The sequence below is a fragment of the Dermacentor variabilis genome, chromosome 11 (assembly GCF_050947875.1).
Source record: "Dermacentor variabilis isolate Ectoservices chromosome 11, ASM5094787v1, whole genome shotgun sequence".
In the NCBI taxonomy this organism is placed as follows: domain Eukaryota; kingdom Metazoa; phylum Arthropoda; class Arachnida; order Ixodida; family Ixodidae; genus Dermacentor; species Dermacentor variabilis.
The window spans coordinates 59,952,892-59,976,859 of NC_134578.1; the positions used below are offsets into that span (position 1 = coordinate 59,952,892).

A 23,968-nucleotide genomic window follows, 5' to 3' on the forward strand; every position below is an offset into this window, starting at 1 on the left:
CCGGCCACCGTCGCGGCTGCCAGCGATACCGCGCTGCGAAAGTTTGCCGATTGAAAGAATGATGTGGCGGCAAACAACATGAGCGAATCTTTAACGATGACGGTGCAAACTGCTCCATTGCGCACCGCTGTTCGCGTCGACGAACTATCAGACAATACTCACTGTAAACTGCATACTTTAGCTTCTGTTGCCTTTTATATTTATTTTCCACCTTTCGAATGTAAGAAGCATATCATAGGCGAACATATTTCACTATTGGGGGATCGCGCGGTGCGGCCAAATCGGCAAATGCGTGCCTGTCATTGGTGATGACTGGACGGCGCGCACTATACCTTCACTTATGCTTGGGCCACACTCTCCGCTGTTCACGTTTCATTTGACGATGATAGTACAAGCTTTCGCGGCAACTTGCTTGGACATCGAGTTAAGAAGGATGTGTCGGGTAATCCAGCCTCTCTTAATTCTGGCCCCTGTGCCAAAGGATATGGAGCTGGCACGTGGAAATGGGGGCACTGAAACGCCGCGGTCGCAAGACCGATAATCAAACATACGTGTGGTGAATTACACGGACCTGCTGATCGACCCAATCACCGCATTTCACTGGCATCGACGGGCTAGTCAGAAGACGTCTTTTTGACGTCATTTACGAAGCCAATTATTGATAGTGTTAGTATCTTTCATGTCGTCACCGCGTTTTCGCTCAAGGACCTCGAAGGTCGACTGAACGAGGAGACACATAAAGCTTTCGCCTTAATAAGCGACCATGAAGTAGTCCAGGTGATTTTCTCGTTTTCCCGTACCGTACATCACTAAGATCAGAAAATGCTCCACCTGTATGACAAATGAAACCATGCCACGCTCAACAACGAATTAGCTCCATTCAAATCGGGCTTTGAAAATAGCTCGATACAAGAAAACTGGTTGCTTCTTCAAGATAAAATGATCCTCGTTGCGCTGAACCTCGTTGAATGTCGTTGCGCAGTTTATTCCGATAAGTTCACTTCGCGCTAATTGTTATAGACCATGGTTCACGAACGTGCTTAAAGAACTAGGTAGGAAAAAGAAAAAAAAAGAAAATGACTGTGCCGCCTTATTAGGCTAAGGCAGAGTTCAAGCTCCCGGGAAAACTACTATGCAGCAGAAAGCGCATACTCGGCAGCTATACGCAACCGACGGACTCATATTTTTCTTTTCGACTTATCATGCACGATAACCGACAACACAAAAACATTCCGGCAAGTAATCAACACCAAGTTATCCCCTATTACAAGAATTTCCAATGATAGTGAACATTTGTCCCAACTTGCCTGTGCCATCATGCTCAACAGTGAATTTTTATCAGTATTGACCACCGAACCGAAGGCACCTCTTCCCGCTTTCCGTGTTCCTACCCTGTATTGAAGGCCGGGCATTACTTTTTCACCAGGTTGAATATCTGCACTGATTGATAACCTCAAACTATCGTCATCAGCCGGTGTTGACGAAATCACCTCAAAGCTAACAAAAAAAACTCAAAATGTATCTCCGAGATGTGTCTAACGTTGCTTTTCTCACATTCACTGTCATGAGGCACCCTATCGCAGGTGTGAGAAATGTGCAAGGTCTTTCTTCAAATCCGGTTACTCAATAGCCCTGAATCTATCGTCCCGTTTCCATAACTGGTGTCCCTCGAGAAATGGTGGAACATGTAATACACTCTCACGTAAATAATGCTCTAGACAGCAACTTCTTTTTCCCTCCATCACAGCACGGTTTCCGCAAACGTCTGTCATGTGACATTCAGTCAGCCACTTTTCTCAATGACTTACTAAAACCTTCATACGAACACTCAAGCGGATATCATCTTTCTTGAATTCGCGAAGGTGTTTGATAAACTAGCTTTCTCAGTTGAACTTTTGCACCCTGATAACTTGACCTGAATAAACGAATTTCTTAGGAACTGCTCACAAACCGTCAGTATTGACAGCACTACTTCGTACTTTCTTCTCGTTACATGCGGCGTTCCGCTAGGTTCGGTACTAGGTTCCCTCCTGTTCCTAATACTCTATTAATCTATTAATCTACTCTATACTCTAATGATCTATTACTGCATGTTACCTCTCATATTGGAACGTTTGCTGACGACTGCACTATATACCAATCTATCACTAACATTAACGGCCACATTTCTCTGTAGAAAGACCAACAACATCAGCGAATGGTGTTATTGCTGGTTAATGGTGATAAACCCTGCTAAACGTAAATCAATTTCAGCTTCCCGTAGTGCAAAACGTTCCCACATCTTTAAACAATTACTAACATCGCCATTGGCACTGCGTACACGTTGAAGTATCTAAGCGTTACTATCACGCACGACCTAAGCTGGTGCTCGTATGTAGCTAACTTCACATCATCTACCAAAAAAGATCCTTAGGATTTCTCACAAATGTAACCTTCGCAATGCTCCTCAGCATGTTGAATTACTGGCATATTGGGCACAGGTCAGGCCGAAACACGAATATACATCGCCCACATGGAATCCTCACCAGATTTACCTTGTGCCAACGCACTACAAATCCATACACAATCGAGCCACAAGCTCCGCTCTTTCTACATAACTCGTAGGGCAATTAGAGCGACGTCACTAAAAACAGAATCGGGTGTTTAGACATCCTATTCCATCGGCGCCGTATTACGAGCTTATCATTATCTCACAAGTTCTGCACCAGTACACTTCGCCACGTCCCTTAAATTCGACCACATTCACGCATATCACTACGCACAGGCAATGCATTAACTGATCCTCGCTGACATGCCCTTCCCCCCCCCTCCCCAAGTACTGTCGCCTTCTTGTTATCACTTGCGGCCCTTGCACAGCAGCAGACTGGAATGGCCTTCCCCATCCCATCGCTACCGTCATCACTTCAGCTGGCTTCATGGATGAAATAACAAGTGCTTTGCAAATAATATTGTGAACAACCTTTTTAGTTATTTCTATTCCAACCCCTTATGTAACACCCCGCAAGAGATTTTTCAAGGAAATGAAATGAAATGAAAAAGAATAGAGTGCCACAGCGTTGTGTGCATATCTTTCATGACTGGTTGTTCACATAAACAATTTCAAACAATGCGTTATGCGTGTCTCGTTCTTCAAGTACGTTTTCGCAAGCGTCATGGAAGTTTCGTTGCGATTGTCGCCACAGAGACACCCATTACGGCTGTGGTTCCCCAGTGTTTCAAATCTGTTAGGCGCATTCACATGTTCATAATTGTCCGCATAATTGTGATTGACGCTAGATTTGACGTTACGTGAAAAAGACCAGTTTGATTTAAATATTAGACACATGTTGTTATGACGATGTAAAGATCGTGAAATCTACACGAATCCTTATAGGTGCATGTAACTATGTTTTGGCAGTTGTAACCATGCCTAAATTTTACCTGAATTACTCGCCACTCTAAGTACGTTGGCATGCAGCAGGGAGCGATACACATGTTTTCATTGGCCTATATTTACAAAATTATTCTGTTTAGTACTAAAAGAACACATTAGAGTTGATGTGACGTTACCTCCGAAATTGTTGATTGTTTAGACCAGTCTGATGCATCATGTGGATGTCATCTGTTGAAACATTTTCTCTTTATCTGGAAATGAGCAGTTACATACGTTTCATTGAACAGCTGGCAGTGGACCTGGAATTCAACAGACAGGTTAAACCAGTGTGCCTGCCTACAGCTAAAATGGACCTTGCAGGCAAGACTCTTGTGGTTGCCGGCTGGGGAAGTACAGAATGTAAGTAGCAAGGTTTTCGTTGCGCACAGTTGAAACTATATTTGCTAGAAATGAGGAAATGCATAAGCTCCGAGGCAATATGGCAAGGTGACGGCGTTTGGCATTTGCAGAAGCAAGCACATTTAGCGGGCGACAGACATGCACCATTACTGTTTCAGATACTGTCGTCAAAATAGCCGCTAACTGCATGTTGACCCATTGCTAATTGTTACGCCGACGGCACAAATGCCTTCCCAAAAGATATTGCTTGCCTAGCTTAGAGCCATGAAAGACCAGAATACACAGGTCTCTGTAACACGTCTTTGTGATCAAACTGAAGTTTCATGGCCACCAGCTTCGGACTACGCCATTTTACGAACATACTTAGCTCACACTTTTTTTTTCTAATTTTCAGTGGAGACAAGCTAGAAAGTGCCGCGCACAATGCGAAGCACGTAGTGCTTCCCGCATACGTTTCCTGGTAAAGAGTACTGCTGCGTAAGCTGCCGCACCGATGACAACTTGCGACGTAGGGAGTTACGTCACTGACGTTTCGTATATGAAAGAATCAGCCGAGCAACTGATTTCAATGTTGTTGCCACAGCGTTATGGGTGATGGGGCGCTGTCAAATTTATCATCACTGCCATTACTTCCGTTACTGTAAATTACCATTAGAATCATTACCCTAAAGCAATAAGGCATTGCGTACCGCCTTCAGCAGTTGTAGCGGTGGTTTTCAACAGCTTCGCTGGAACACTTTCGCAGGGCTAGGATGTTGGGTCAATTTATTTATGCACACAATAAGAACTTGGTAACGAACTTGGTAACACACACACACACACACACACGCACGCACGCACGCACGCACGCACACGTACGCACGCACACGCGCGCGCGCACACACACACACACACACACACACACATACACAGAGAGAGAGAGATAGAGAGAGAGAGAGAAAACACAAACATGGCAAGCTTCGCCTTTAAACTAAAAAACTTGCTAAAAATAATTTATCTGACAATTTTTACAGTGTATTGTTACCGCCAGTACATTTACAAGATTTGTTTATTCGTTAGAAAAATGGAAGATACAGGTAGTATACTATACAGGGGAGGGTCTCCACAATGAGATTGCAACCGCACCCTCAGGAAGCTTGCCTAAGAAGAAGGATGCGCTCTGCGTCGTTTTGGCTTTTTATACGTTTTTTTTTTACATCAAGGATCGCGCCTACGCCAGACTTCGGCTGTCTCTCACAGAATAAACGCAGGTAATCCCAACCCATTCACCATCGGCCAAACCAGTCAAAAGGAAATGAAGATGCTCGCTAAGGACATAATCGAACCATCATATAGTCCTTGACCCTCCCTCATCATATCACCGAAAATAGATGACAATACTAGGCGGTTCTGCATCGATTACCGCCATTAGCAAAATTTTCTAGAAGAACGCGTAAAATCTTTTTCCCTGTTCACCACGCCCAGTGAGAATGATTGATGATGAACTCGATTGAATCCCCTTCAAAACGAGGGTGGTGACAAATAGTCCCATACACTGCCTGATCCTTACACGGGCATTACAGGCATCTATGGCCGTTTAACATCTTGCTTATCGCTGTTCGATCTTTTCCCTTTTCATTCGAACCTCTAATTTTATGCTGTACAGTTCACTATGTCTGTAATGACTCAGGTCCTATCATTCTCTTCCCTGCTACTTTTGCCACTAACACTGTGAAGGCATCTGGCTTACTCGATCCGATTCAGTTCGCTTTATTTAACATCGAAATGTTGAGGACCGCGAACATGGTCTACGGGCCTTTCTAACACGCACTGGAAGAGCATAAGGTGAGGTGTTACATACTCAGTAGAGTCATCTTAATCACACTAAGACAATGATTTACTAACATAATGCACTTATAAAACACACATGTGCAATGATACAATTTAAAGAGAAACGAAAGTATAAACGCGAATCGCGAGTGCACATTATACACAAATGTAATCAACAAATGTATCATGCAATACACATTGCAATGCACAATTCGGTAAATACTCAATAACAAAAATGTCATTTATCCATTTTTGCGCAAACAAAAAAAAAGCACAATAACGAGTGTTAGACAATGCAGATTTCGTTTAGACAAGAAAGTAAGCTAAATCACAAAACTTAGTACGTGTACTTGGCCTTGCCCGTGGCATATCCTAGTATTTACAACAGCATGTATTTATTCTCCTATATGTGCGTTTTAATTTCGACAAAGTTCTTAGAGTGTTATTATTTCTGTTAATACCCATTTTATATAGTTGAATTAGTGTTTGCTCATGAATATCAGGCATAGGAAAGATTAGGAGGAATAAACGTTTATTTTCAAAACAGTATTCCGGGGCAAGCTCCGGTTCTACTCTAGGTGGGAGGTCTCATCCCAGGAACCCTCTTGCCTTCGCTGCCTCGTTGGCCCTGTCGGCAAGGCGTCGTTGTTTTGCCAGGTCCTCGGAGACGACATTGGCCTCCCACGTTTCAATGAGGTCTTCGCTTTCTTGTCTGTCTGAGTGTAGATGTCATGGGCACTCGAGGATCGGGTGCGCCAAGGCATCCGGTACTCCTCACATTGGGCAGTGGTATACTTTCCGCTTTGGGTAGTGTCTCTGCATGAGTATTTCGTGGGGGCCAGTGTTACTCTGTAGTGTTCTGAGCGTGGTACTTTCTTCTTTGTTGAGGTTTGCGTGAGGTGGTGGGAACACCCCGCATTCCAGCCTGTGATGTTGAAATATCGTGGAGTAGGTGACGGGTACGGTCTCTGCCCTCGCTGACGCAGACCGGCCACCTCGAAGGTAGGAAGGTATGGCCCGGCAGGTGTGACGTCGGGCCGCGACGTGTGCCACTTCATTCCCCTCCAGCCCCTGGTGCCCAGAAAACCACGTCACTGAGGTGTGGAGGAAGGAGGAGGAAAGAGAAAAGTAGAAGGCAGGGAGGTTAACAAGGATAACGTCCGGTTGGCTACCCTACATCGGGGGAATGGGAAAGGGGAAAGCAAAGATCACAGGGAGAGAGAGGAGGGAAGGAAAGAAGGAAATTGCGGCAAGTTCGCTGACGCGTGTGGTTTTACAGAAGTTGCATTAATAGTCAGAGGTGGTTTCACAAACACGTCGTCCTTAAGAAGCACAAAGGCGCCTTCACAGCTTTATGGGCCGACGGGCGATGCGGGCGGTGTTCCAGCAGCACCTGCACAGAAAGCGGCCGATTGTCCAGTTTTTGGAAAGCTTTGGCAAGGTCTTGTCTCTATAGGGCATATCTTGGCCAGTGGCACAGCAGGTGGTCGATGTTTTCTTCGGTGCCACAGACCTCGCATGCTGCACTGTCAGTCACTCCAATTAATGTAGAGTATGCCTTTCTGAAGGCAACTCCTAACCAAAGGCGACAGAGAAGCGTAGCTTCACGTCGAGGAAGTCCATGTGGAGGTCGGAGTTGCAGGGAGGGGTTTAGTCGATGCAGTCGCGTAAGGCGTAAGTTTGGCGAGTTCCACTTGGTCACTGTGAGATTGCGTGCGAGGTGTCGAAGCGGCCTTGCAGCGTCAGTCCTCGAAAGCGGAATTGGAACACTGTGCTCTTCTTGATGTGCTGTGCCAGCAGCGTTATCGGCAGAATCGTTGCCATTGATGCCACAGTGACGAGGTACCCATTGAAAAACGACCTCGTGACCTTTTTGTTGGACATCATGGTAAAGTTTCACGACTTCGTATGTCAATTGGTCATGACATCCGTGTCGGAGAACTGACTGCGTGCACTGTAATGCCGGTGTTGAATCACAGAACACAGCCCATTTTCTAGGTCCTTCAGAATCAATGAATTCCAGTGCTCGACGCCGGGCCGTTAGTTCTGCCGCCGTTGAGGTCGTGAAATGCGATGTCTTGAACCGCAGTGTCATTCCTCGCGTGGGTATAACCACAGCTCCACCAGAACTGCACGACGTAGTCGATCCATCGGTATAGATGTGCACGTGGTTGCTGTACTTTTCATGCAGAAGAAGTAAACTCAGCTGTTTTAGAGCAGGAACCGGTAGATCTGTCTTCTTTGTAGTCCTGGAATCATTATATGTACCTGTGGACGGCTCAAACACCACGGAGGAAACGCTGGCTTGGCCGCAGGTGCGTACCCTGAAGTAAACGACGCACGGTGTGCACTGACAATACCGCTAAATGTCGAGCAGGGCCTTGCAGCAGTGAGGCTCGCCAAGTGGTGGGAAGGGGTCCTAGCATAATGCCTGAGATGCATACGCATTGTCTCAACGGTAATGTGCGTCGTGATCGGGTAATCCTGCGCAAGGGCAATGGTTTCAGCCGTTGATGCACTGCGTGGTAAGCGTGGAACCGTACCCGTCTGCCAGGAGTCGTTGTACAAGAGCAAGAATGCATTCCAAGCTTGGTCTCCTAGGTTGCACAGAGCACAATATGTAATACCGTCAGGTCCTGGCGCTGAAGAACGCCTGCACAAAGCCAGCGCAGCTTCTAGTTCTTCCATAGAAAAAGGGCATTCTATGCGGGAATCGCGTAAGAACACTGGGTGGTCGAGCGTTCCCGTACCCGTTCCATCGTAATTTGCCTCGCCAGCAATATTACTGCAGAAAGGTTCAGCGACGTCAATATCTCTACATTGTAGGTAATGTGCCAGAGATTTAAACGGGTGGCGCTGACCAAAGGTTGTGCGAAGGCCACGAACAGTCCTCCATATAAGCGACAAAGGTTTTCGCGGATCCAGGGACTCGCAAAAGGATGCCCACCGTCGCGAAGCCAGCTTGTTCATGTGAAGTTGTATTTTCTTTCGTGTTCGTCTAGCCAATCGCAAATCATGATTGGATTTCGTGCGTCTGTATTTTCGCTCCGCACGACGGCGAATGGCTCGAAGTTTTTCTAGTTCGATGTCGAAATCGGTGCTGAAAGAACTGCTCGAAAGCAAATGCGTGGTTGTTTGTATGGCATCATTTACCGCGCCCTGTAGGTTATAAGAGGTGCCGTCACGACAAAAGTCTTCCATTATAATTTTGTATTTAGGCCAATCGGTCACTGGACGGTTCTGGAGGACTTGGAGCTAGTCAAACAGTCGATCTTCAAATAGGTTGGGATGTGGTCGCTACCCCGTGTTTCTAAATCGGAAAACCAGTGCACTCTTCTCAAAAGTGACCATGAAAGGAAGGTTAGGTCCAAGCAGCTGCTATAAGCTGATCCACGCAGTTAAGTAGGGCTACCGTCATTTCACAAGCAAAATTCGCGTTCAGAGGCAAAGGACACCAACGTTCTGCCTCTAGAGTTAACTTTGGAGCTTCCCCATAGGTAATGGTGGGCGTTAAAGTCGCCAGTGAGCACCCACGGCTGTGGAGTCGATGTCGAAATTCCCCCTAGGCGCTCACCATCTAGACGGCTTGCCGGAGATAAATAGGCTCCAAGAATTGTAAACGTGAGCTTTTTCTTCTTCAGTGTTAAGCAAACGTATTGATTTGCTTCGTCAGGAGGCACTGGGTGACGTACATAAGTCAAGTGATGGCGTATAAGCACAACAACCTTGCTGCACTCTCCGTGGGTAGAGGACATAAAGCACTCATACCCGGACAGTCTGATGGGAGCTGACAGGTTGGGCTCGCAAATCACAATAATGGGGAACGGGTGCGTAAAGACAAACTGTCTAAAGTCGGACATGAGTGACTTAAGCCCTCTGGCGTTCCACTGAAGGACAGATGCATTCTTGACTTCCTCTTGAAACGACGGCATCTCTCGGGCCATGGTTTTACCCTAGAGCCGCAAGCACCGGACTCAAGGTGTCCAGCACCTGCACTGCGCTCTGTGCCGACGGGGTTTTCATGCTGCTCAGTAGAATGCGCATGGCGTCCATATGTGACTTCAGCATCACTATTACTTGGCGATCCTCAGTCGTGCCATCCGCGGTTCGTGAGGTCATTGAAGGCGGCGCAATTTGATGTGACTCCGAGGCAGGTTGTGCTCGTGGAAGTGTAGGCCACTCTTCAGGAGGTGAGAGTGTTGCGCCAGTCTTCCTTTTCGCAGTGTCTGTTTTTGTAGAAGTTGGCGTTGATAGGGTAGCCGCTTTGGCGGAAGATGGTGTATATCTTTCAGCAGGCGTAAGTCTTCGTGCTGCTCTTCGGTGCCGATGTCGTCGTCGCCTGAGAGTAGCGGCAGCCTCTTTGTGTGTTGAATGGTCCCGTACCATACGTTTGAGTACTGCTTGCTTGTTCCTCGCCCGCGGGCAGTCATTGGATGAGGCCTCATGAGTACCATGGCAGTTAGGGCACTTTAGCACAGTTGCGCGGCAAGCATCTGCTGAATGTGATTCGGCGCACCGTGGTGCAGGTGCGCCGAATCATTTGGCGCACTGAGGTGCAGGTGATCGGAGCGCTTCGGCGCTTCAATATCTTTAGTGCTTCCGTCGACACGCGACCCTTAGCGTAATTAGCATAGTCAGTAAATTTTGCTTTGTTTAAAAAGGCTGTCGTGTATGGCTGTCGTGAGAAACATCGAGAATACAATTGACGCAGATTTTTTGTGTTCTATGTCACGTGAAAATATTAGTAAGAGTCGTAGTACACTAAACTTGATGACAGTAGTTAATGTGGAAGAAAAGCAAGGACCTTAAAGGGGAAGCTTGATGGTTTTAAGGGAAAAAAAATTGAACCTTCAGAAATCTATCGCGCACTGACAATTTATTCTTTCATCCGCTTTGAATCCGAGATTTTTGAAAGGCAGACGTTCCCTGCGTATCTTGCGGGGTGAATATGTTGCCAGTTTCCTACAGTGCTGTGTGGTGTCCGGAGGTTTTTCTGGAGCTGACACGCGCCTTATCATATTGCGAATATTTGCTCCGCCCCGTTTCTGTCCTGAGGCGGTCAGCTCGGGTCTCAAATAGCAAGAGACTGCCCTTTGTGTTATTGTACTTATTTCCCCTCTCATTAATTCGGAAGCATTAAGTGCCTTATGAGTCGAAAAATCCAGATATCAAATACTTGACCGTCCGGCGTTATGGCACCAAACTTCACTGACACCAAATGCGACTACGGCGCCGCAGCGTGGACGCCCATATCTTGAAAGCGATCTGCGATGTGGACAAAGTGTCCCGAATGCTGGTAGCTTCGTATGGGCTGCGCTTTCGCGACTTACTTGGCGTATAAGCGAGAGGCAGCACGAAGGTCACTTCGCTCCCTGCTGCTGCCACGCTTCCTCGCTCCAGCGTTTCGACAGTGAGTTTCCTCGGTCATCGAGCGACATGTGTTCATGTTTGCCTGTGCGCGTGTGGCACCGTGCTTGTTAATTTAATTAGTAAGCAAATGTTTGCGAGTTTATACGGCACTAAAACTAATACCCCTAGTTCGTACAGCAGTATACTAATTTGCTATCGCAATCGATGCTTCGCCGTTTGGGCAAGACTGCGACTTTTTCATTAACTGCGTATATAGGGGGCAGTTGATAAAATGAAGACGGGGGAACTCAACTAATGTGCATGATGCCTAAATCGGTATTCATCCCTTCTTCAGGATAGTTAGGGTACACAAGCATGCAATCAATTTCACCTGCTTGCAACAACTTCGTGGCACACCTTACTTTGCCTGACGCATAGCACAATGGCGTCATACCCGCTGAATATAGTGCGTGCCCTAATACAGTAGGCATGGTGTCGTTTTAAAAATATTTACATAAATAAATGTAGTTTGTCCGTAAATCCGGCTCATCTTTCTCGCTGAGAATCCTTTGCATTCCAGATAGCAGAAAATAACTGCGGCGGTGCTGATTATGCAAATGTAGCACTAGACTCGTGTTATTGCAGTTTTATTTTACGTTGAGAGCTATCGACTTGTGAGACAACGAACGGAGCCATTGTCAGCTCCGACACGCCGGGAAAATCTCGCAAGATTATGAAATTCCAAACAGCCGAATTATTATTCTTTCGACGACACTCCGCGCGTTAACGCAGTGGCTTTAGCTTTTCGGTCGCGCCTGCAGCATTAGGACCAAAACGAAATGCAAAAACGCTTCCGTCATTTTTGGGGTGCGCGTTAAAGAACCCGGGCGCTCAAAAAATCCCGAGCTCTCCAATACAGCGTCCCTCATAATCCACTTCTGTTTCGGGACGTTAAGTCCGACAATATAGCTTTTTTTTTAACCGCGCCTTGATTTCCTTCTTTCTTTCCTCCTTTTGACCTCAACGCCACGGCAGTTATGGCCTCTCTAGCTAGTCGCAGCGGCACATGCCCCTGACAGGTGAAGAGGTTAAAACAAGCTAGCGTGTGCAAAGCAACGAAGCTTCCGATATTTGAAGTACAGTTCCGGTATGGTTCGCTAACCGAGATACCGACCTGCCTTATCGCTTCGCTTCAATATAAACGCCGAACCACAAAGTACAACGGAACGGCATAAAACATGCGCTTGAGAGCATTTTTTCTTCACAGGTACTCGTACTCACAAAATTTCTATATGTCACTCTTACTGACAGGGCTTCCCTGATGCTGACAGCGGAAGTTGACAGAAATATTTCCCGATTCAACAAACTTGGACGTGCGGGCCCAATCCCGCCCGCTTATTTGACGTTTCAGGATAGCGGAGCCGTCGAGACATCTCCAGGCAGCTCAACTGTGCAGCATGTGTAGTTACCGATAATTACAGATGTGCATGTTGCCAGTGAATCATGTTTAAAGCGAACCTTGCGATCGAGGTCGAAAGTTTCTCAGACAACGGTATGTCTCCGGTTAGACAGTGGAGAATATTAGTGCGTCCGGTATTCTAGCAAGCGCGGGCGGTTTGCCGGTTTAGCGGGGGGTAAACGTGAGCGGCCAGATAGGTGGCACCAGCTGGTGGCTCAAAGCTCAACCACACAAACATAAAGCTAATTACTATATCCTGCTTAGCAGCTGGTGTAAATTTTCGACAGTGGCGTAATCGTGTTCACAATCATGCCGTTACCAAAAATTTGCACCAGCAGCAACGCAGGATATAGTGGGTTACTGCAGTTTTAGCTCTGTGTTTGTCTGGTTGAACTCTACGACACCAGACGGTTGCTCCGCTCTGGCCGCTAACGTTTACGCCCCGGACCATCCGGCAATCCGCCGAAACCGCCCCCGCTTGCCGGAATAGCGGGCACGCTTAAAGTCTCTTTTCACCCGTTCCGCCCCACATGGCAGCTGTCGGCAACAGCATCGGCAACAGTTAATTAACTACGTGTACTACAAACTATCGCCGACGGTGAATAATCTGCCTCTCAAGCACAAATATATCTACAAATGGCTATGCGGACCCTGTGCGCGATCGAGGTGATTTTGATTTAGTGATTTGAGTGCTTGGTTGTTTCCTGCCAAACCCGGGTTCGATTTCTAGTGTATAATGTGGTTCAATGCTGCGTGTAATAAACTGCCCGCAAAATGACTCTGGGCGGCACTTATTTATAAGAAATTACATTTATAATGCGTAAGCCCCATTCTTTGGCGAGTACTCTAACAAAATCTGTCTCTCGCGCGAAAAGTGTAATGCCTTGTAGCTGCACAAGAATGTGCGACTTGCGAAGTTAAGACATTTAATGCTTATAATAGTGTAGATGTAGATGATTGGCAGCTTTATAAGCGATAAATAAACAATTGAAAAAAAAAACAGTAACTGGTCAGAGAGAAAACGGTTCTCGTCAGGCCGCCTTGAAAGCTTATCTGCCGCATTACGGGTTTGTGTACAGAGAAGCATGCTTTGGGGCTGCTGAGAAAAACTGATTGGTAAATGTGATAACAGTTTAATCATAAATGACTGGTGGCGTTAAAAAAAAAAACTAGCGACGTTGCCGCGTCGAGCTTGTAACAAAAAAGATGAAAAGAGTGAAAGAAAAATCTCGCAGCCTTTTCACTCTGCGAAGAAGGATGAGCAGCGAAGCTGTGCATGCGGGCCCCTTAATGGCGAACTGCACCTCCGCCGCTGGTCGGCGCGGCATTGCACTATCTTCGGGATCTGCCCACGTATGGGCAGTGCTTAACGCCTGCTTCACCTCTGCCGCGGGTTGGACGGCCATTGCACTATCGCCGAGATCAGCGCCCATTTTTTTTTGTTTACCCGCGAACAACAACACGAAAATAACTTCGCAGTAAAAGAACTCTGCCTCTATTCCAACCTGTGAAAGTGGACGCACGAAGTTGTACGTCAGCTTTCATTTTAACTCAAATTCATTTCAAATCGATACGTCTCGCCAGCTGCAATTCGTAAATGGCAACATGTGGCTCAAAGTAATTAATGAGGAAGTTAATTAGTGAGCTTTTGTTAATTAGCTTATTATGTGTTTCGATTTGTTGTAGTAATGTACCCCTCTTCAAATAATCCGACTCAAAGACAAAAATCATCATATCTGCCAAAAGGCGACATTTAAAAGTTCCTGAAGACATAGGAAGAATACGCATAAATTATGAACAGGCTATAAATACAAACCGCAAGATTAGAAATAAGTAGTTCACTTGTTTCGGCATATCCTGGCACATTCCTACCGCTCCTGTATAAAAGAATGTATTGGATAATTTCCAAATAAACAGAAAATGCAGATGTCAGTCAGTGCTCCCGTAGTGTCTTTCTTCACATTTACGTTGCTACTAGCATGTGAAAACCAACTATTGTTCGCGCTAGGTTTTTAATTCACGTAGCGAAGATATTATAGGAAAGCGTTTATTGTCCTCATTTGATTTTCTTCTTTCTATACAGCTGCAAACAGAAACAAAACTCTTCTGCAGGGAAAAGTTGTTGCTCTCCCAGAAGATCTGTGCCAAGCACTGATACAAAGAGTTATAAATCCCTCCTTGCGACGACGCACCGTGCATCCTGGTCCCGCAATTTGTGCTTCAGGCGAAGGCCAGGGCGTCTGTGACGTAAGCACAGTTTACCGTTGCTCTAGGAAGTTAAGGTCATGTACAGAGTGTTTATTTGGTGGATTACCATTTAGTTTTCTGCGTTGAGGGTAGGCCGGTTGATCACTGATAGTGGATTTTCGTGGCTGTGCTTCTGTAGTTGGGCGCTTGCCACGAATTTTGCCCGACAGAAGATGCACGTAACCTCACGGGAGAGCTGTATATCGTCAAGCTGTTCCGCACACCTTTCCACCGACCGCAAAAGCGGGCCAGCAGCGCGCGGATGTAGAAGCTTTAATCTAACCGAGTGGCGGGGGAGCGTTCGTTGGCCGACGCCAATCATTGCCCGCAATGGATGGATGGATGAATGTTATGAGCGTCCCCTTTAAAACGGGGCGGTGTGGTGCGCCACCATGCTCTTGCTATTATCTGCCTAATGTCCTATCTAGGTTAAACAATAAAAAAAACACTATGAACTCCCACAACCAAATTCTCTGATTCCCTATTGCGAACTGCGCTTCTGTACGTCTCCGTTTTTTGTCGTTTCCCTACTTTTCTTCCAATAATACTCCTATAGCCTCTTACTAATGCCTATTGCGGACATGTTTACTTTTTCACTGCTCTCGCTGAACCCAAGGGCTTCAAAGAAGCCAGCGCTGCCTAAATCGACCGCTGGGTAGACGTCTTCACATTCTACTAAAACATGCTCTATAGTTTCCCGAGCATTACTGCAGCAAGCACAGGCTTCTTCTTCCTTCTTATATCTCGCTTTATAGGTGCGTGTTCTAAGGCGTCCCGATCTCGCTTCGAAAAGTAATGAGCTTCCCTTTAAGTTGTTATAAATTGTTTCTTTCCTGATTTCGTTTTTTCCTCTTAAGTAGTTACTCATGTCAGGTTTCTTTTCCACTGCCGCCACCAATGAGATTATTTCGGCCTCTCTGACTTTCCGCTTGACGTTCTTTGTTGCTGTGTTGGCCACTCTACAGGCCGCATACTTGCTAGTAAGCTTCCTAGTTCTCCTCCTGCACTGTGAATCAATGTTTTTCCTGTACAGGTGCCTCAACACTCTCCCAGCCCATTTACTTTCCGCCATATTCCTCAGTTGTTCTTCATTCTCAATTTTACTGCGAGCTTCCCTCACTTCAAAACTAATCCCGGCCATATCACCGTGCACAGCTTGTTTGTGGTCTTTTCGTGAGCGCCCAATGCGGGGCGAGCCACTGATCTTTGGTTCCCATCGAGTCCTGATTGAACCCCTCATTTAAAGCAAACAACCGCGTTTCCAAAAGTTAGTCCTGGAACCATTACACCTTTCCACATACCTCGGAGCACCTCGTACCTATTTTATCCCCATAGCCCTCTTTGCTTCATTATGGTTGCATTTCTCTTCCTCTTCACTGTTATTGTTTGTTCATGTGTTTCCGTATATCTATTACCTTCGTTTATCCATATACGAAGGTATTCCTATTCTGTTACCCGCGGTATTTCCTGGTCCTGTATCGCCACTGTCTGGTCACAGTTTTCATTGAATACCATAACACCTGCTTTTCTAACACTAAATTTCTAATCTAAAATGTTGCGTTCCTGTTCACAGATATTAGCCAGACGTTGCAAATTGCTTTGCTTGTTAGCTAGCAACACAATGTTGTCCACATATAATGAACCTGGAAGCTACTGCTCTAATACTGTGCCCGCCTGTTTGTATGAGAGAATAAAGCCGATATTACTTCCTTCTAACGCCCTCTCCATCCTCACCATGTACATCATAAATAGCAGGGCGGATAAAGGGCAGCCCTGCCTGAGTCCCTTGTTGATATCACCTTTCTACTCGCTCTTCATTCCTTCCAATTCAACGCAAACGGTAATTTGTAAGTAAATCTCTCTCAAAAGCTGTAGACAATCTTCACCTAAGCCTTTCCCTTCCAGAATATCCCACAAGATGTCGTGGTCTACGTTGTCATAGGCACCTGTTATGTCTAAAAAGGCGACATATAACGGTCTGCTTTCTACTTTTGATATATCAATACACTGAGTAAGAACAAATAGGTTATCATCTAAACGCATACCTATTCTGAAGGCATTCTGGGGTCTTCCCAAAATGCCATTATTCTCTGCCCATGCTTGAACCTTTAATTTGATTGCCTGCATTGCTAGCCTGTATATTGATACGGAACAGCCGCCACAATGTGGCTGTACTGAGGAGGAAGAAGACAACGTGTGCCCGCTTGATATAGTGTCGCCATTTCGGCCTCCGTTAGCTCCCCTGTAAATAAATTGTAAATAGAATTTGGCATCAGCTACACATAACATTAATTTGGTGGAGGTGAGGGCTATACCGGTTCCACTACCCGTCATGGGGCTCCGCAGTGGTCGCAACGGCGATAGTGGAACTTCGGTTCCTGTTGGCGGCACTTCATCTGCGCAAGCGTCTCCGCCTGCAGCCCCGACCTACGTCGCCGTTTCCCCCCCTGGTGTTTAAAAAAATTATTGGGGTTTTACGTGCCAAAACCACTTTCTGATTATGGGCACGCCGTTGTGGAGGACTCTGGAAAATTCGGCCACCTGGGGTACCTTAACGTGCACCTAAATCTAAGCACACGGGTGTTTTCGCATTTCGCCCCCATCTAAATGCGGTCGCCGTGGCCGGGATTCAATTCCGCGACCTCCGTGCTCAGCAATCCAACACCATAGCCACTGAGCAACCACGGTGGGTCCTGGTGTTTTCCCTGGAGTCGGCAGTGCTGATGTTGCGACTGGCTCCGCTTATACGAACGTGTCGGCACCAATCACAGGTGGGATCCGACTATTATGCTTGCCAACGTTCTTTTCTACCTCAACGGAGCTCAGCTGGCATGGTTCCAGACTCACGAAGAGGAGATCTCGAGCTGGGATCTCTTCAAAGAGAAGATTCGCGACCTTTTTGGCAATCCGTTCGGTCGCGAAGTCAATGCCAAGAAAGCCCTTGCCACACGTGTACAGACGTCGACCGAGTCCTGCGTGTCGTACATCCTCAACGTCTTGACCCTTTGTGCCAAGGCTGACCTGAACATGTCTGAGGACGATAAGGTTAATCACGTCCTCAAAGCTGTTGCTCACGACGCCTTCAATTTACTGGTGTTTATGAATGTCACCAGCATCGATACCATCCTCAAGGAGTGCCGCCGTCTCGAGCATGCTAAAAGCCGCAGGGTATCCCAGCACATCACGCGACTTCCCAACACAGCTGCTACGTCATCCTGTGACGACCTCTTCCACCAGCCGTGGTGATGTGACAACTTGACCCGCATCATTCGTCGTGAGGTGGAAGCAGAACAACCGGCGGCCCCTTTATTTCCGTCACCTGATCATCCTCCGGTGACAATCTCCTTGGTCCAGGCCGTCGTCCGTCAAGAGTTGTCCAACGTGGGCCTGCAACCCATTCGTTCCGTACGCTCGGAATCTCTTTCTCCACGCACGTCCCCACTCCGCCCTTCTTACTCCTCTTATGAAAAGCGCAACCCCTCCGAATGGCGAACCGTGGACGACAAGCCGATCTGTTTTAACTTCCGACGCATTAGACATGTCGCTCGCCACTGCCGTAGTCGCTAGACTTCTCCGACACACTATTCTCCTGATCACCACCCTCGTCCCTCTAGCGCGTCATTTTCCTTCGCTCTTTCTATGCCCGCCCCATTATCAGACCCTGCGACACCTTTGACATGACCCCGCTACTCCTGCTCGCCTTCTCCCTCCCGCCGTCAATCTGGTTTGCCCCCGTCCCGCCGTGCTCCTTCTCCGACCTACTCGCCGCACCCCGTACCGGAAAACTAGACAGTGCAGCTTCTGGAGGTGAATCTGCAATGACGCCATTGGCACGAAATTCTCGCTTCACCTTACCCACGAACAAGAATCTTTTGGACGTTCTCGTCGACAATGTTCCTTGTGCGCATTGATTGACACCGGGCGCATGTGTCCGTTATGAGTGCTGCTCTTCGCCGTCGACTCAAGAAAGTTCTGACGACTGCCCCGAACCAAGTTTTACAAGTCGCCGACGGAGGGACTGTCGCTATTGTTGGCATGTGCTCTTCCCGACTAACCATTGCTGAGAGACACACCATCGTCCTGTTCCCCGTCATCGAGCATTGCCCTCGCGAACTCATTCTCGGTCTGCATTTTCTTGCCAATCATTCTGCCCTCATTGACTGTTCGGCCGGCTAACTTCGCCTCTTCTTGCCAACGCTGTAGACTCGCCTCCAAGCCATTTGAGCTGCATGGATTTTATTCGCCTACCGCCTCACTCTGCGACACACGTCGACTTGTTGTGCTCACCTGCTGTACCTGACGGCAATTATATGGTCACACCAATTCCGGCCGTTACACTTACACATGGTGTTACCGTGCCGCACACTGTGCTGACAATTACTGGCAACCGCACCTGCCTTCCCCTTGTCAATTTCGCGCTAACCGCGCAAGTTCTGCCTCAGGGGATCTCATTGGCTATAATTAGCGCTATCCAGGATGATGAAGTCCAGCCATTCACAGTGGAAGATCGTTACAGGTCAGCCCATACCATGACGTCATCGCATGGTACTCACGTCGACATTAAGAAGATGGTTTCCTGTGACCTTACACGTGCTCAAGCTGAAGCCCTTTGCCGCGTTCTTGAAGGCTATCGCGACATTTTTGGCTGTGACAATCGACCCTTAGGTCAAACGTCCGTTCGGACCCAATGCATAAATACTGGCGATGCGAACACTATTTACCGACGTCCATATCGTGTTTCTGCGTCGTAACGAGTCCAACAGCAAGCAAGAAATTCGCTTGAAAACGACTATATCGAGCCTTCCTGTAGTCCTTGGTCCTTCTTCCTGTAGTCCTTCTCCCGTCGTACTTGTCAAAAAGAAGGATTGACGATTTTGTGTAGATTATTGTGGCAATTTTGTGTAGATTATTGCCACCTGAACCAAAATTGGAGGACGCTTAAGCTTCGCCTTCAAGAGTGGAACGCGATAACGTTATCGGACCCCGTTCGCACAGCCCACTCATTCGCTGGGCATGCTCTTGAGTCACACAATGACGAAACGTGCGCCTGAGCAAGCGGAACGAACCAAAGAACTCGGTGTCTCGGAGGGAGAAACGACCTACGCGAGCCAAACGTCGTAATCGGCACGGACAGTCGGGCCGCGACTCGCCATGAAGGCGGACGTGATCGTAAGACTGACACCTCGATGGGATCATCCTCTATCTCGCTTGGGAGCACCACGCAGACGCATGGCTCCTCGCCAGCAGCACGGCACATACCGCAGGCGACGATTTCCCACCAGAAGCGCTACGGCGCAGCGATCACGTCAGAGGCACCCGAATCGAACGCTGCACCTAGGAATGGCGCTGTGAGTGGAAAGAGGAGCAGCGTCGCGCGGGCGAGTGGCGCGCCACCTGTCGGGGAAGCGTCGTACACTGCGAGGAGGGGGTCTTCTGTGTTTGCCGCAAGAAGGCTCTGCGTCTGCGCAGAGCGCAGAAGAAATCCTGCGGAAACGTACTTCGCTACTCGTGTAACTGCGACTCATAATTACAAATATACAACGCAGTATAACTTTCTACGCCACGCTTCTAGGGCAACACCGCATTCGCTATAGGTACTTTTGTCCAATTTCGAACCATCGAATTCGTGGCTGAGTGGTAGAGTCTCTGTCTCACACACTGGAGACCCTAGTTCCATTCCCACCCATCTTGCAAGTTGTTTTTTATTTATGAAGTGCCTTCTCGGATTTATCGTTCACGGCCAACGCCGCCGACGCCGGCACCGGCTCCTTAACGCTATTGCGTTAAAATAACAAAAAAGGACGGGTATCCTTTGCCAGATATTGATGACGCTCTGACTGCCTGTATGGTACCACCTATTTTTCTTCTGTCGGCGTACGGTCTGGCTACTGCAGATATCGGTCGATGACATGGACCGAGAGAAAACTGCATTTGTTACCCCGGACGGCCTTTATCAGTTTCTGTAACGGTCTGTACGGTCTCTGTAACGCGCCCGCCACCTTCGAACGAATGATGGACTCTTTGCTTCAGGGGTTCAAGTGGTCCACCTGTTTGTGCTATCTGGACCACGTCATCGTTTATTCGCCCACATTCTACACGCATCCAGACGGTCTTTCAGCGATTCATGACGCGTTCCACCACGCCGGTCTCCTGTTTAGCTCGTAAAAATGTCACTTCGGTCACCGCCAAATCACCGTCCTTCAGCATCTCATGGATGCCAGATGCGTGCGACCTGATCCGGACAAAAATTCGCGCCGTTATGAAATTTCCTGTTCCCAAGTCTACCAAAGACGTTCGTAGTTTCGTAGGGCTGTGCTCTTATTTCCGACGCTTTGTGAAAGATTTTGCGACCATCGCATGTCCCCTTACCGACCTCTTGAAGAAAGACGCCCCCTTTTCTTGGGGTCTGGACCATGCCACATCTTTTTCGCAGCTCACTACTCTCCTTTGCACGCCTACAATTCTGGCCCACTTTGACCCGTCTGCCTCAACGGAAGTTCGAACTCATCCCAGTGGTCATGGCATAGGAGTAGTGTTAGTACAACGCTAGCGTAGACATGATCGCGTTATAGTCTATGCCAGGTGACTTCTATCACCCAACGAACACAATTATTCAATCACAGAGCGCGAGTGCCTCGCTTTTTTGTGGGCTGTTGCGATGTTTCGTCCGTACTTGTATTTTGAGAATGACAGCCCGCAAACAAAAATGCCATAAAAAACACCGAGAGTGCATATCTTTTATGTTATCTTTTCTGAGACAGAAATGTTAAAAGAGCGATACAATAAGAGAAACCTAGAAATGATGTGATTTTTTCGGAGCGGCCGTGCGCTACCACCGGCATCGGCCCCCGCTTGAGGCCGCGTTTCAATTATGGTTTTCGGTTCCAATTCTGTTTGACATCCCACTAATTAAGCCATGAAACACGGCAGATTCCTCTAGTAGCTTCAACAAGCTATGAAGAAATCAAACGGAAACCATTAGCAAGTTGCACTATGGCCTAGCACGTGCGCCTGTATTTGTGGACGATTATTAAAAAGAATATTTGCTGCAACGGTAATGAAACATCTAATAACTCGAATAAATTGTTCAAAATCCGTCTATTCTTGTTCTTGCATTCAAGTGAAATCAGAAAAGACCACACTTCGAGGCAAATTTTCACTGCTGTAAAAAAGACCACGTGTTCTTGGAAACGAAAATTGCCCAATGACTGTGCCTTTAGTCATGTCCCCCGGGCTTCTTTCCTTCTTCTTCTTACCCTGCCTAATCTGGTGGCTGCTTCCCTTGCTCCTTGCAAGAAAAGAGAACCTAGGGAAGTTTTTGTAAGGCTCTCAACATTCAATCACATTTACCATCTCTTCAGCGCCCTCCTCGCAATGCAAGTACCTCTATAACTCCTCGCCGTTTCCTTGTGGTTCTGCGACACCTAATAAAGGGAATAAGGTTCTATAAGTGCCGGCTCCCTTTTCTATACCATTAGAGGAACGGCGACGATTGATCAAGTCCTCAGGCAGTAAATAGAAGCAAGGCCTGTCGAAAACGCCGGTAGAGGTTGTTGAATATGCGTCAGTGGTATAACTACCTCGGGTCCGCAATTTAGTAGTTAAGCAGACTAAGCAACTGCGCTACAAAAGTAGCTTAGGGCTTGTAGGGCCTTCCATAGAGAGCTCATCCTAATGTATAAAGTTGGTAGGTTGAATATTTTAATAAGTGAGGCACATATATCAGTGCTTGAAGAAGAGACGCCGCGAACACGCACAGTGGGCACCGCGGGGTCGAAACACAAACGGATGGTGCATGAACGATTCCGGCCACGGCGGCCGCATTAGGATGAGGGAAAAATGCGAAAACCGTGTACTTCGATTTAGGTGCACGTTAAAGAACCTCAGGTGGTTCATATTTGTGGAGTCTCCCACTACAGCGCGCCTCATTTTATTTTCAGATCGTGGTTTTGGCGCGTAAGATCACGTAATTTCATTTTTCATTTTAATAGGATGCAAACGCGGCGATTCCCTTCTCCACCTCCAGGCGCCTTGCTCCTATAGCGATCGCTACCGTCGCAGCGAAAAACAATGTCGCCGATTACGCTTGCATGTAAAAACTTCAGTTTCCGCGGTAGATGCGAGAGGAATGCGTTAGCATTACCTCGTACCTCTTTGAGGCGCCGGATACATGATTTAAACCACATCCGCCACATTGCGAAATAATGTTCAGAAGTGACGGTGGTCCAGATCAGGCCATCGTCAGTTGTAATATTATATATATATATATATATATATATATTCCCACACTCATCCACACTATTCTAAACTCTAGCATCCTCTCTTTACGTCCACTATGCGACCGCCTTCACACACACACAACAGCGCACACACACACACACACACACACACACACACACACGCACACACACACGCGCGCGCGCGCACTTTTCCCCACTATTACACTCCTAATGCCAATGCATTAAAAGAAAAGGACTCATAGGACCCTGAGTAATTTCAGCATTTCGAATGTGCTAGTCAGGTTGATGATCTGTATTTTTTCTTTTTTGTTCCGATAGGGGGATTCAGGCGGACCGTTAACGCTCAGGAACGACGATGGAAGAACAATGCAAGTCGGAGTTGTTTCGTTTGGTCCGAATTGCTTACCCCTCCTGCCGGCAGTGTACACGAGCGTTTCCAGCCACATCAAATGGATTCAAGGAGCCCTCAAACGCCCGAGAAAGTGGAGAAAGCTCCAGTATACCCGGAAGAAATGGAACCTCGGATAGGAAAAATGAGGCTCTTCCATTGTAACAGTATTGAAAAGTCTGCTTGGAATCGTCGGCTAAATGGTCAGGTATGTTGAAAGGAACAGCGCTGAAGACGCCGATTATACGACCCCGCTCCCCCTCCCCACCCCTTGAACAAAAGAAAAAAAAGACGACAGGAAGAAAAGGAGAGGCAGTGCTGAAACCCAGTTGATTAATAAAGTTGCTTATTCCATGCAATACAAGGGCTCCCAGCGCCAAGCGGTGTAGTTTCTTGCTGTTCTAATTTAGGAAACGGCAGCGGACCCGCTAGGACACTACATTGGAGAGCTAAGGCTGACGACGGAGTGGATGGCGTTCAACAACGATTATTTAAATATCAAGGTTCAGAAAGTAGTTGCTTGGGCGAGTTGTAACATTTCAGTCATGATCGCAATCTGCGCGCTACGTCAAATAAGCGACAAAAAACCAAGTGGGTAACGCGGATGCAGCGCTGTCTCCCAACCAAATGTTTTCTTGGACAACCATGGGCTTATATGCGGGAAAACGAGAACAGAAAACAAGGGACAAAAAACCGACAAAGCT

General features: G+C 47.3%; 1 protein-coding gene across 4 annotated transcripts in view; it reads left to right on the plus strand.

Annotated features, from left to right (window-relative positions):
• Positions 1-23,545, plus strand: part of LOC142564091 (chymotrypsin-1-like) — a 63,706-nt gene extending 40,161 nt beyond the window's left edge. Inside the window, exons 4-6 of one of the 4 annotated variants that reach the window (XM_075674935.1) lie at positions 3,661-3,772; positions 14,473-14,636; positions 23,195-23,545. In XM_075674935.1, coding sequence (XP_075531050.1) covers positions 3,661-3,772; positions 14,473-14,636; positions 23,195-23,404 — 486 coding nt within the window. In that variant the 3' untranslated portion in view covers positions 23,405-23,545. The remainder of the gene's footprint in view (positions 1-3,660; positions 3,773-14,472; positions 14,637-23,194) is intronic. The other 3 variants (XM_075674933.1, XR_012824482.1, XM_075674934.1) reach the window with 3 other exon arrangements.
• The last annotated feature ends 423 nt before the right edge of the window (positions 23,546-23,968 follow it).